Genomic DNA, 12,707 nt, shown 5'->3' with positions numbered 1-12,707 from the left:
CACAGAAATCCAGATTTCCCAGCAAAAGAGAATGAAGAATGGAACAGGATCCAGGAAGGAAAGGCTTTTTGAAAGTTTTCCAGGAGTTCTGCAGAGATAGGCTGGGGGTGGGGTGTGTGTGTGTGTGTGTGTGTGTGTGTGCTGAGTTTCACTTTGGTAGTTTGTTTCTGAGGAGTCAGAGAAGCCCTGAAATCCTTAGGTTTTTGTGACTGAGGGTTTGTTGTGGGGTGGTTTTTTGAGTTCCTGTCCCTACAAGTGACAATGCAGGGTTAACCTGGTCAAGGATCCATTTTCTGTTGAAATATTTCCTCTGAGAAATGGTTGTTGTGGGAAAACAGCAAAATTGCAAGCAGTTGCATAGGCTGTATCTTCTAAGGTTTCTTGGAGAACTTTTTTCATAAGATGAGGAAATCTTGGTCTTCAGGGTGTAGTTTTCTTTGAAGGAAGGCAAACTAGCTGTTTTCAGGCATTTTACAGAAATCCCATTATATAGACAGCAGGGTTAAAGGGTGGCTTGCATTTAAATGACCACCGCTAGGTCCTGTGACACTGATTGGGAAGTTTGCTTGCAGGGTGATATCAAGGAGGTATCAAGTGAACTTACTTTTTTTTTTTTTTTTTACCTGTCATTTGAAAGTCTCTTGCAGAGCACCAAATGACACACCATGGTGGACTTTAAGAGCTGAGTGTTCATTTTCCACCAAAATCTCCTCTGGACATGATGGCCTTTTGGTCAGAGACATGCCTTTGGAACTGAGTGACTTTAGCACTTGCCTATAGAAATCCTGGCTTCATTTGGTGCTCATCTAACCTGGAATCCTGGTTTTATAGCCCAGTTTGCTGCCTTGCACCATGGACAAGAGAAGTCAGGTGCTTACCTTGAAGTGCGAGGAAGTGTGACTCTCCCAGTCGCAGTATTGTGGCTCCTTTTTTGTCTACAATCTTTATTCTAGCAAAGCTAAAAAGGTGGAGTGACCTGTCTGAAAGCAGGCAGGGACTCGCCAGCTCCCAAACCCTGAGCTAGCACTCTGACCAAACCATTGCTTCTCAATACATGCCCAAACCTCTATGTGATGTTAGCACAAATCTGTATTACACGCTTACTTATTCCCTTGCAAACCCAACCCGAAGCAATGGATGCTTTTGACAAAGAAATATTTTCCAGAGGGTCCAAATGGCTATTTTTTTGGACCCACCTTCCCAGGAATACTTTGCTGCATGCTTTTCCATGACGCTACCACTGCTGACCTTTCTGCTCTGGCAAGGGGGAGTCGCTGGGAAGCACATAGGCAGTGATTCTTCGCTGTTACAAAGGCCGGGATTGTTGGCAGCTTGACGCCCCAGAAAGTGTCTAATTGACTTGACTCTCTCTAGCTGGGCTCCAAATGGATTTTCTGCCTCAGGATATCTCGGCATTATAGTGGACCTGTTGTTTTTGCTCCTCGCATGATATTAAAAAGTGCATTGTTGGAGCAGAAAGCGTGAGTCAGAACGGATGTGTGGAGGGAGCTGCCTGTTGCCCTGTGAATGAGTGCCAGTGCAGAGGAGCGGAGCGAGACGGGGTCACCTGCCATCCGCGGTTAGAGGCTGAAAAGTTTCTTGGAGCATCCCAGAGAATGACCTTGGCTTGATGTATAGATGACACTTCACAGTCAGAGACAGATGGATGTAAACCTGCCCTCTGCATCTCTAATATGGAGCATTAGCGTTAAAATAGCTCCTCTTGTAATTTTGCAATGTTTGTCCACATCAATGTGTCTCCAGTGTGGGCTTGGTCCCAGGTGCCCTCTGGGCTGTACGGAGGCCTTGCTCAGGTATCTCTGTCATTGTGTCATCTGGCAGTAGCGCCTGGGAGCGTCTCACCTGCATCTGTGTCAAAATGTACTTGTGCCACCACTGGCGTCTGCCTGGGGAGGTAATTCCCTGGAGGAGTGGGCAGCTGGGCCCTGCAACCAGCAAAGCTGCTGGAGGCGCTTAGGCAGGCGTAAGAGGATTCGGTGACACCGCCGATTAGTGTCAAGGGCCTCATTATGGTGCTGGTAATTGAAGGTCTCCCAAGGTTTAAACAGACTGGGAATTATCTGCCCTCAGAGGCTGCTCTTGGCTGCATGGGACTGTGCTTTCTGCAAGGTAGGCAGAGCCCTCCCTGGAGCAGCCTGGTGCTGGGGATGGTGGCCCATGCCCTGCAGACCCTGGGGAGGGGACCCACAGCAGGTGGCAGCTATGGGGCTCAGGGAAAGATGGGGAAGGCCTGGGTAGAAGGAGAGGGTGGGCTGTGTTACTGCCGGTGTGTTTGTGGTGCTGTTTGAATATGCTGCTGCTGGTAATTGCATTAGCCCGGTGAGGCTCTGAGGCTAATTTCATTAGCTCGGTGTCTGTGGTTATTGCTTGACAAGAGACAACCGTGAGAAAGGACAGGGCTGGCTGGGGAAGGGCTGATGCAGTAGCTCCCTTCCTCTCTTTATCCAGGGAATCACAGGGGGCATTTTGCTTTTGGTAACTCTTGCCTGTCCCGGGCCAACGCCAGCCAGTGCAGCAGATAGATGAGGTTGGGCCAGTCCATCGGTTAGGCTGGAGAAACCCAATTTCAAGTCTCTGTTCTGCCACTGACTTCTTGTTTGGCCCTGAGCATGTCACCTGGTGTCCGTGTGTCCTCCCTCAGAGGCAGCAGGGAGGGAATGGGCATTTTGGCTCCTGGGGCACTCGGCCTGGTAGCCCCTATTGCACCTCACTAGCGATGTGAAGGGAGCCCCCACTCTACTGCCAGCACTCTGTGGGCAGTGGGTTTTCTCTGGGACTCTGCAGCTCCAAAGCAGTGTGTCAGGAAGAAGATGCATGTGCAGCTGTAGGTTTATGAGGGCTGCAGCCTTTTTATTTGCGTATACTGTTGCCACATTATGTTACTGTAGAATGCCCCTGCCTTTAAACAGAGATGGGATGGGGGACCGATGGGCTTCTCAATTATGTTTGGGGTTTTTCTGGTTCAATTCAATAGTGCAAGGAAAATGTATGATACTTAATCTCTAGCTTTCCTGGTTCTAGGTCAGGGTGTGATGTGATTATTCCACTTTAGGCCTTCATGAGTTTAGGGTCTGGCTCCAGAGACCAGCATCCCAAAAGGCTCGGTTGATGGAGTGGTGCTGAGAGGTCTTCCAGATGCTATTCCAATACACTGCTGAAATATCAGCTGCAGTACAATGGCTTTGGAAAGCTAATTGGGAGGTGAGCGAGTCAGGGATGTCAGCACCAGGTTAACATCTCAGCTGGCTTGAATCAGCACTGCTTTGACAAGAGTCCTGCTCTGACCGAAACTCCCCAAGGTGCAGCTGCTGGATGGCAGTGCGCAGCACTGAGTCCCATCAGGTTGTGGCGTGGAGATGGCTTTCCTTCCTAAAATAACAGTGCCAGTCATTAATAATGTCTTCTGCTTTTACATAACAAGGTGGGGGGAGACACAGACAGGAATAAAAAGCATTCAGTTTTTTGAAGTGGTGATGTGCTATTTCTAGTAGAAACCGAAGGGCTGCCTCTAAGGTCCTGCAATACTCCTCGAGAGACTGAGCTGGTTCCTGGAGTCCATCACAGACTGATCTGGGTGCAGGGCCTGGAGCCTCTCCATGCCACAAAACCCATGGTGGTCCCCTTAATGAATTGCCTGGTGCTTGCTTTGCCTGAGGAAAGGGCCTGGAAGGGTTTCCTTAGTCGCTCAGTGTGTACATGTGTTCTGCAGCACTAAGCGCTCACTAACCCAGATCTGCTAAAAATCAATAAAGTAATCCACTTACTGCTTGGGACTGCCAACCTTTTTAAGGAGCTCAGAGCTGTTTTGTTTTCTTTCCTCTCCCCTTTCTTCTCAGCTGGAAGAAAGAGGGATGGAGAAGGGGGTGCTGGCAGTGCTGGACTAAAATCAGGCTCTTTGCTCTGGGCAGATCAATAAAAATAATTCCCCACTAAAACTTCATTAGCATGGAATTAAAGCGGCTGAGATCCCGTGTGGTTGGTAAGATTTAATGGTACTACTAAATCTCAGCACGGTTGGCGCTTAAAACACAAAGCTGCTTTGTTGCTCACACCTCCCTGTCCCAGTGCTGCTGGGGCTGAACTAGCCACACAGCCGGGGCTGCTCCCACCCTGCCCCATGGCTTCTCAGCGAGGGCACAGCCCCCTTGTCCAGCCTGAGGACAAGGGACAAGTCAGGCTGGGTTGGTAGCAAGGTGCAGCTGAAGCAGGTGGAAGCAAAACTGTTGTGCGAGAGTGAATTTGTCTTGAAACAGTGGCTCAGTTCTGAGTTCTGGTGGGCACCTGGGGACTGGGGTAGGTGACCCCGGTGTATCTCTGCAGGGTGATGGACAGATGATGGGAAAGGTCTCTGGATGTTTCCCATCATGCCAAAGCTTTCCCCTGACACCAGATCAGATAAACATCCCTCTGGTAGGCTGCGTGTGGGGCTGCACAGAGTCCCTCTCTTCTGTGGAAGTCTTGGATCCTATTGAAGATGTTGTGAAAATCACTTCTTGTGGAAGCAGTTTGTTGGAGTTCTTGATTGAAAAATGTTTCTTTCAGCCTTGTCACAGAGGAAGAAAACTTACCCTGCTGAGAAATCCAATTTTCTATGCAAAGATTCTAAGAAGCCACCTTGCAGTGCTCTGGGTCTCTGCCTGCAGGGCCCTGGAGCATCCCTGCCCCATGCCTGGCTCTTCCCTCCTGCCCCTAGCAAGGATCCCTAGTGTGGCTGTTAGAGGGCAGCACCAGAGGCAAAGCCAGCGTTATCCTGAAATAGCAAACTTTGCCTACACGTTAGAAATCCCTGTAGTTGCCTGTGACCTAATGCCTCTTGGGTTTGGTGCAGGGTGGAGACTGTTTTGAAGGGACTCATGGGTGTGTGAGAGCATGGCCTGGTGAGTGTGGGGCAGCACCCACTGAAACAGGAGCTGTGCCTGGATGGAGTTGTGAACACTTGGAGGACTGGCCCTTGCTGAGGATGTGAGCTGGGAACGTCCTTGTTGGAGTGGTGGCAGGGGAGGACACCAGCTCAGTCAACAGGGAGAGGGACAGGACATAGCACCACATGGTCTATAGCTAGTCCATAGTATTATAACAGCTCTGTTATACTTTTGCATTTGTTATCAAACCCTCTGGTCTCCCTTCCTCAGAGGTCAAAACTTGTAGCCTGTGAGCAGGGCATGTAAGCATGCCACTCAGCTGCCTCTCCTCCTCTGAAACAGTTCTGCAGTGCCATTAATGTTTGTACAATAAAACAAATGAGATGTGAAAACTGGCCAGACAGAAAATACAAGAGCGATCTCTTCTGTTCATGTTCTCCCTGCAAGACTGCAGTTACTTGTTCTTTTGCCTCAGTAGAACCTACTCTGAATACTGATTATTTTTTTTTTAATTCTTTTTTTCGAACTGTGAGAAAAACCAGTGCATATATACCTGGACTACAGCTAATGGGCTATGCAGAATGCTGATACTGTTGCCTGCAGACCTCCTTGCTCCTGACAGCAATCTGGTTATCCATTCAGTCTGCAGTGTGGAGATGCACTCCCAAATGTTAAGTTCGTATTCCCAGGTAAACTTCAAGTTCTGGAGTTGAATGTACCTGCTACCCATAAAAAGCTGTGGGTCTGTGTCATGGTGTCCTCGTGATATTGTGCATTACCAGGTCCCTGTGCATAGATGCAGAGCAGAAATGGGAGTAAGCCAAAATCATCTTTTAAAAATAATTTTAAAGTTTATTAACATGAGGGAGGGAAAAACACCCCTTCCCTTGCTTAAACTCTGTCTAGAGAGAAAAGGGTATGGCAATGTCTGAGAGCGAAGGAAGAAACAGAGCTAACAAGGGTAACCTTTCCTTCTCCTGCACACACAATACCTCGGGGCTGACAGCACCTCCGTCAGCATCCACCCGAGCTGTGGCTGGATGCTGTGAGCAGCTCTGTGCTGGCATATTGCATGCCTTCCCCTTGCAGCATGCTTAGTGCCAAAGGGCAGCATGGGCCCTTGGGTGACCTGGAGGGGGCCAAGAGCCAGCAGGCCCTTGAAGGATGCCAAACATCCTAATCTGCTGTTTTTCCCTCTTTTGTCTGGCTGCTGCATGCTCCCCATCTTGTGTGTGAAGGTGGTTTGTGGACTCCCTGGGAAGACAGAGCCCCTTACTCGCCCCATACCCCCTTTCTTTACCATGTGGTTGGCCAAAGGCAGGGCTGTAACCTACCTCCTTCTCCCACACACGCTTAAGGCAGTGCAGACCTTGGTCTCTGTGTGCCTTACAACCTCGGGCAAAATTCCTCCCTCCTCCATTCCTTCGAGGTGACTTCATCCGAGGTCACCCAGATCAGAAACCAGAAACGGTGGGCTGTGCTACTGCCTCCCCTCAAAACTGCAGTGGCTGGGTTGGGGGCTTGGCTGGGCAGGGTACTGGGGCTGCTCCCCCTTCAGAGTACCAGTCACTGGAGGAGGCAGTGCTGGAGGCTGCATGTGGCTTTGTCCCATCTGGCAACTGGCTGCTTGTTTCTGCTTATTTCTACCTGTTTCCTGCAGTAATTCAATTTATTGCCCACCCACCCTGACAACAAAGTTGTGGATGTATATAAGGGACTGTCTATGAAGCCTGCTGCATTCTGCTGCTGTGGCTGTGAATGCTTTACTGGCTGTACATGGCATGGATTGAGCCCCCCTGGACTCTGTCCCATGTCCCCACCTTGTCCCATCCCATACAGCTTTAGCAACTGGCTAATGATGCTTTTTGGGGTGGTTTGGGTGCTTTTTTTGAGTCCTTTGGATGGGGTTGGGAGTTGAACTTGTAGCACCACTAGCCCCAGAAAGGTCCTGGTCCTCCTCAGTCCTGGCTGCTTTTCTTAGGCGTGACTGGGGGGCTGTGACTTGGTGCCAGGAGCGCAGCTGAGGCAAGGCTTGGTGTGGGATGGGAGCGTGGAGCTCCCTGCCCTGAACAGCCTGAGTCCCAAGGTGCTGGGACTGTTGCATATGTGCTCCTGCCCTGTCTATCAGCCAGCCCATCATCAGGGCACCAGCCCCTCTGGGTGGGTCCTTTGCATGTCTGGAAAACACCTCCACATGGCTGGGGCTAGTACAACTAATAAACTGCATTGAGTCTTCACTGGAGGAAAAGCAAAGCACCCCCCTCCTTCCCCACGATGCTCCTCCCCTAAACAACTTAACCTCCCCCCCTCCTCCCAATTTCTGATCTATACTGGAGCAGTCATGCATTGATCAGCGTCTTATCCGGGCGATTATGCTACCCGGACGGTCCGCTGTGAATTTGCAGGGAGCCGAGACAGCTGAGCCCGGGAGCCAGCCCTGAGCGGCGGAGAACAAGAGCATGTCTCATCCCGGCGAGCAGCTGCTGCCGGCGTGAAGCAAGGATGAGGCCACTGGAGGAGGCAGCTGCCCCGGCACCCTCCGAGAGCCCCTGCTCCTGCAGAGCCATGTCCCGACCCCGGCGGCTTGTGCTGCACTCCAGGCAGCTTTGAAGTTAGAGGCGGCAGTTGTGTTTAGAAAGGCAAGAGATGAACTGAAGATTAAACATGTATGGGAATTATCCTCACTTCATTAAGTTTCCTGCGGGCTTTGGCAGTAAGTATTTTACTTGCGTTTGCAATCTGTGCCTTCTGGGTTAGGTGGAGGAACTGATTCCACGGTAGGAGTACGGGGGGTGGTGGTAAAGGGAAATTTAAAACATGTTTAACCTAGCTCGTATGGGGCTGTAACCTACGGTGCCTGTGTGCTTATGATTGAAGCTGTTCTGTGATTATCTGGGCTGTGAACTTCAGCACAGCCAAACCAAGCTGCCTGAAATTATGCAGGTGAGTCAAACCATGACTCTTTGCTCTGGAGTTTAGCATATGGCGTCTGAAGAGATGCATATATGTGTTTGCGTGTGATGCGCTGAATCTATTAATTTAAAGAATAGGGTCAAACCAAGTCAATATCTTTCCAATTGCATTTTTATTAAGTTGGAGGAAAAAATATACTTTTAAAACGTAAAACAGCCCCCAAGAAAAACTAAAGAGGGCTCTTTCCTCGGCCGGTGGCTGTCTTCTGCCCTTGTGACACAGATACCACCATAATCATGTGAAGCTGTGTCAGATTAGCCAAATGAGGCTGCACAGTGAGGCAGTGGTCTGCGAAGGGCTGCGTCTGCGTGGCTGCGAGCTGCAATACCCCCTGCATGCCAGCCGTGAGCAAGCCGTGGCTGCAGAAACCAGAACTTGCTCTTGGGAAATGGGCTTTGCAATTACTGGGGCTTGCACGTCGTTTTTAGCTGAAGTTATTCCTCTTGTCCTAACGTGGGGGATGCAGAAAGGGAATGGGTTGAGGATCTGTAGGGTGGTCCCCAGCTGAGGCAGGGCGCGTGCAGGTTGGAGTGCTCGGCTGCCAGGGGCTGGGAGCACCCGCGTATTGGCTGCTGACAAAATATTGATGCTGCTCCAGGGAAGTTAAAGTGCATCGTTGTTTATGGATGTACAAAGTCTGTATCCCTGGAAAACTCCTCAAGTTGCTCCCAGCCCTTCAGGGTGGGTAAATGCCTCTAGGACTCGCTCTGGAGGCCCCCAGGCTGTATACATCAACCTGTTATTTTTCTGCTAGAGAAAAGGTTCGTGCAGGCACTGGATTGCATATGGGATGTTTCTTCTATGTGTGTATTTTTTCCCCCTCCCTCTGGCACCAGATGCTCACCTCTGGTAATTCTCCAACTCCAGAAAAGTCATTGGTATTGCATCAAGTCATCCCCAAGTTTCACAAGCGTTTGACTTTCCAAAATACCTTTTTAGGCAGTTTCTGAAAAGAGACGACTCGTTGGAAGAATCTATTGCTCACTGGTGTTTTTAAGGAATAAGCAAAGGCAAGCCAAACTTTGTTCTGTTGCTGCAAGAAGAGTGAAACAATGGAAGTGTTATTTGTGTTTCATTTGAGTATTACAAATTTACAAGGAAGCAAAAGAAAAGTGACATTCAAACTGATCTTCATAGGAACCAGGCACAGCTCTCTGTAGAAACAGGGGTCCCAGCACTCTGCAGAGCTTTTGGGGGATTTCTAGGAGAGAAAATTGGTAGTAGAAGCAGAGTTATTTCTGCTCTGCCAATAAAGGTGAAGGGACGGTTCTCCAGCCCACCAACAGTTCTGTATATTGGGATTCCAACTTTCACTTAGAAGTATATTTAACTGGTGTTTTAACCTGCTTCTGATTTGCTTTGGAAAATCAGAGGTGTTTTCTGCATGTGAACTGCTGGCACAGGTGCAAAAGCATTGGCTATATTTTGTTTGGGCTGCTTTAAAATAGCTGCTCTGGCCTGTCCTCTGCTCCCTGGACCCTACAGACCTGTGAGTTACCACTCACATCTACACTCCCCTCAAAGCTGGAGGGCTTCCATGCCCCTGAGGCAGCTTGGTGGGGCTGTGGGTGGTGTGGGGGCTGCCTTTCCTGGGGTTGTTGGGTCTGCAGAGGGATTTCTGGCTGGTTGAGAAGGCAACTGCTGCTCTGGCTAGACAGCTTTAGGGCCCATGGGCTGTGTGGGAGAACAGGCTTCAAGAGGGAAGAAGCAGGATAGGTCATGGTCACCATTGGTGGAGGGTGTGTGTGGCAGCTTCCCACAGCCATGGGGTCCTCACCACAAAGCCCATGCAGGCAATCTGCATCACCATCAGGCCTACAATATGTTCATGGTCTTTGCTACTCCTCCCTCCTCTAAAATAGCTATGTAACTGGTCCTGCTCCTGCCTGTGCTGGTACCATGAAGGGGGACATCAGGACTGCGGAAAAGGGCAGTGTCCACACTAGGCTGTCAGCTTGTTGCATTCACTGTTCTTGCACTGCATTGCTGGAGGGCAGAGTTAAGGTGATGTGGCTGCTGCTGTTTGGCATATCAAGATCTTATTGTATTCAGATTTCCTTTAGCTCTGAAATTCCAGGCTTCATTTTGAGGAGAACAGCAAAAAAAAAGCGCAACTATATTTGCTTTCTTTTTTTGCATTCAAGCAACTGTTACATATGCTTTAATTTAATTTTATCTGCATTCAAGTTAGAAATAAGGTATGTGTTTTTGGTATAAGTGTCACTTTGATCTTAAATGTCAGAACGACACCATCGAATTTGTCTGAGAACGTACATATGCAAATTGATAATAAGCACATGATTTGTGATGAGGAAAGGACAGTCAGGCTCTGAAGTGTTGCAGATGAGAGAGTAGCAGGGAAGGTGTTCAGATGAGTCACTCGTAGACATCTAAATCAGGAGATGTGCACTAAGGCAGATGGATTTGCCTTCACAGCCTGGGTTGCAGGAGCAGGGAAAGAGCTTCAAAATGTGGTTTTATCTTCCAGAAGGATGCATTTCATCCAGAGCCCAGCTCCCAGGGCAAGGAAAGATGCTGTGTTGGCTGTCCTTTCTCTCTGAGCACTCTCTGGCACCGTTGGTTGGGGACAAGAGCTAACTTGGCTCCTCCACAAAGTCTCTTTTATTAGTACTCATGTAACTTGGCCGGTGGCCACACCACCTCCGGCTGCAAGCTTGTCAGCTCTCCCAAGCAAAGCGGGGTTAGGCTGGGTCGTTTGGGGGATAGGAAGAGGAAAACCCAGGTTGTGCCTGGCTGGCTGGCACCTTTTTCACCTGTGATGGTCCCGGGTTTTGTGACCTACAGAATGCTTGTTCCCTGGGTCCCATGTCTTGCCGTGTCTGTACCTGTACATGCATATCGGAAGATGGAAGAGAGCTCTTTGACCTAGCCAAGGTGTGGGAAAATCCAGTGACTAGGCAGCTCTTGCAGCTAGGGAAATGCAGAATTTTTTCAAAAATTATGTATTTTTTAAAGCAGGAGACAGTTGCCTTCAATTACGTGGGGCAGCCATGGACCCTGCAGCCAGTGGGATCCATTCTGATAGGGGCCTGTAGCCTCTCCAGGAGTTCAAAGACCACTGTAGGAATTTGTGCACGTTTCTTCCTGGTGGATGCTGGAGATCTCGCTGTCCAGGTGGGAAATCTGCTCAGATAATCATGAAAAACCCTTCAGGCCTCAAATTCAACAGATTTATTCCTTTAGAGATGAGAAAGTTGAGTCAACTCTTGTGTGTTACTGTAGTCACCAGAGGGATGTGATACCTTGTTAGGGTGAGTTAATTTAGCTTGCAGTCCTTATTTTAATTACCTGGCAAGCAGTTGCTAAAGGAGTTTTTGGTTGGTAAGATATACCACATCCACAGTTACCCTGTAATGCATGGTTCTTGTCAAAGTCATGGCAAAGCCCGCGTAGCTTCTGTGGACTCTGCTCCTTCCTTCCCTCCTCCTTAAGCCTGGCTTTCTGAAGAGGAGAGTATGTTGTTATACTGCAGGTGTGTCTTGTCCAAAGGTCCTTGTACATATTAAGCTATTGACCCACTGTCCATTTTCAGTTGAATTGGACCAGGATCTCAAAGTAGCATCTGATGTTGAGCCTGCACCAGGGCAGGTGAAAGTCTCTTGTGCTTCCAGCACGCAGCCTCTTGTGGGCCGGGTTTTGGGTGGCCCCTGTTTGCAAGGGTGGCACAGGAGCATTACCTGGGAAGAAGCGACTCTTTCCACCACCCGGAGAGCTGAGGGGGAAGGTTTTCCTGCCCTGTTGCGGAAGCCCCTGCTCACATATGTGTCAGCACGGCTCCAAAATTTTTTGCTCTTGCGTGATGTTAACTGTCAGGGGAAGGCTGCATTATTTATTGACTCGGAGTTGAGCAGGAAGGTGGAAACACAAAGGTTACTGGACCTTAAAAGCAAGGCAAAACCAGTAACCTTTCTGTAGGATATTAGCCTGGCAATCTGTACTGCCTGTGGAAATCTGCTTGGACAGTTAAAAATATCACCAGAAAGGGAATAGTTTTTCATTTTAGCTCCCATGCATTAAATAAAAACTAATTCTGCAGTCATCGCAGCAAAACTATTTGTTTCTAGTTAACATGGGCTCCCTGCTACATAATCGCATCCAGTTTCAGGAGTGTTTCTCACAGGTATTTCCCCTTGAAGGTCATTCCCAAGGACGAGCTGCCTGCCAAGCTGTACCTCCCACGCACACCCGTGCTCCTCTGCTGGAATCAGCCCTTCTCTGCATGTCTCTTCCCACTTCTCGGTGCTCTCTGATCTGCAGAGGGTGAAGTATCTGCAAAGTTTTGCTAGTCGTGTATCAGGCAGGGCAACTTGCACCTTTAATTGTTCATGCCAATTAAATGAAACTTTTCTGTGTATATCTGAGGCCTCAGAAGCACAAGTGTGTTTGTCGTTATTTGAAGAGTTCCAGCTTTTGATTCTCTCTGACACTAAAAACAAAACTGTGAAGGTTGTCATCATCTCAAGGCTTGCCAGGCATCTGCAGGTCTCTGGAGGTGGGATTGCTTTAGGCCTTAGTTGCAGAAAGACCCTGGTGTTTAACACTGGTACCTTCCCTTGCAAGGCTTTGCTAGGTGTTAGGGCTGAAGGGGCATTAACCAAAACGACCTTGCAACCCATGTGGGTTAAATAGTGTATGTAGGGACTGGATGTTACTGGTCTCTGTGCATTCTCGTTCCACTTCCCACTCAAATGTAATTGGTGAGACTCGTGTTTCTGGGACTGCTGTTATTTGGGTGAGAACCAAGACAGCTTCGTTGGCTGCAGCCTGGATGCTTCTCCTCCTACTGCCTTTGCCAAGTCATTTGGGGTCACTTGCCCGCTCTTGCGGGTG

General features: G+C 49.2%; 1 protein-coding gene across 4 annotated transcripts in view; it reads left to right on the top strand.

Moving 5' to 3' along the window:
• RXRG (retinoid X receptor gamma) overlaps positions 1 to 12,707 on the top strand; it is a 51,185-nt gene that overhangs the window by 21,602 nt on the left and 16,876 nt on the right. The window contains exon 1 of one of the 4 annotated variants that reach the window (XM_027792153.2): positions 2,016 to 2,130. The exons of 2 other annotated variants lie outside the window; for them this stretch is intronic. In XM_027792153.2, coding sequence (XP_027647954.1) covers positions 2,031 to 2,130 — 100 coding nt within the window. In that variant the 5' untranslated portion in view covers positions 2,016 to 2,030. Of the gene's footprint in view, positions 1 to 2,015; positions 2,131 to 7,481; positions 7,597 to 12,707 lie in introns of those variants that run through there. One more of the 4 variants, XM_027792156.2, reaches the window with a different exon arrangement.

The sequence above is a fragment of the Falco peregrinus genome, chromosome 10, assembly GCF_023634155.1.
Source record: "Falco peregrinus isolate bFalPer1 chromosome 10, bFalPer1.pri, whole genome shotgun sequence".
Taxonomy (NCBI): domain Eukaryota; kingdom Metazoa; phylum Chordata; class Aves; order Falconiformes; family Falconidae; genus Falco; species Falco peregrinus.
Note: the sequence above shows the minus strand (reverse complement) of the source record. Positions and strands in the feature narration are given on the sequence as shown.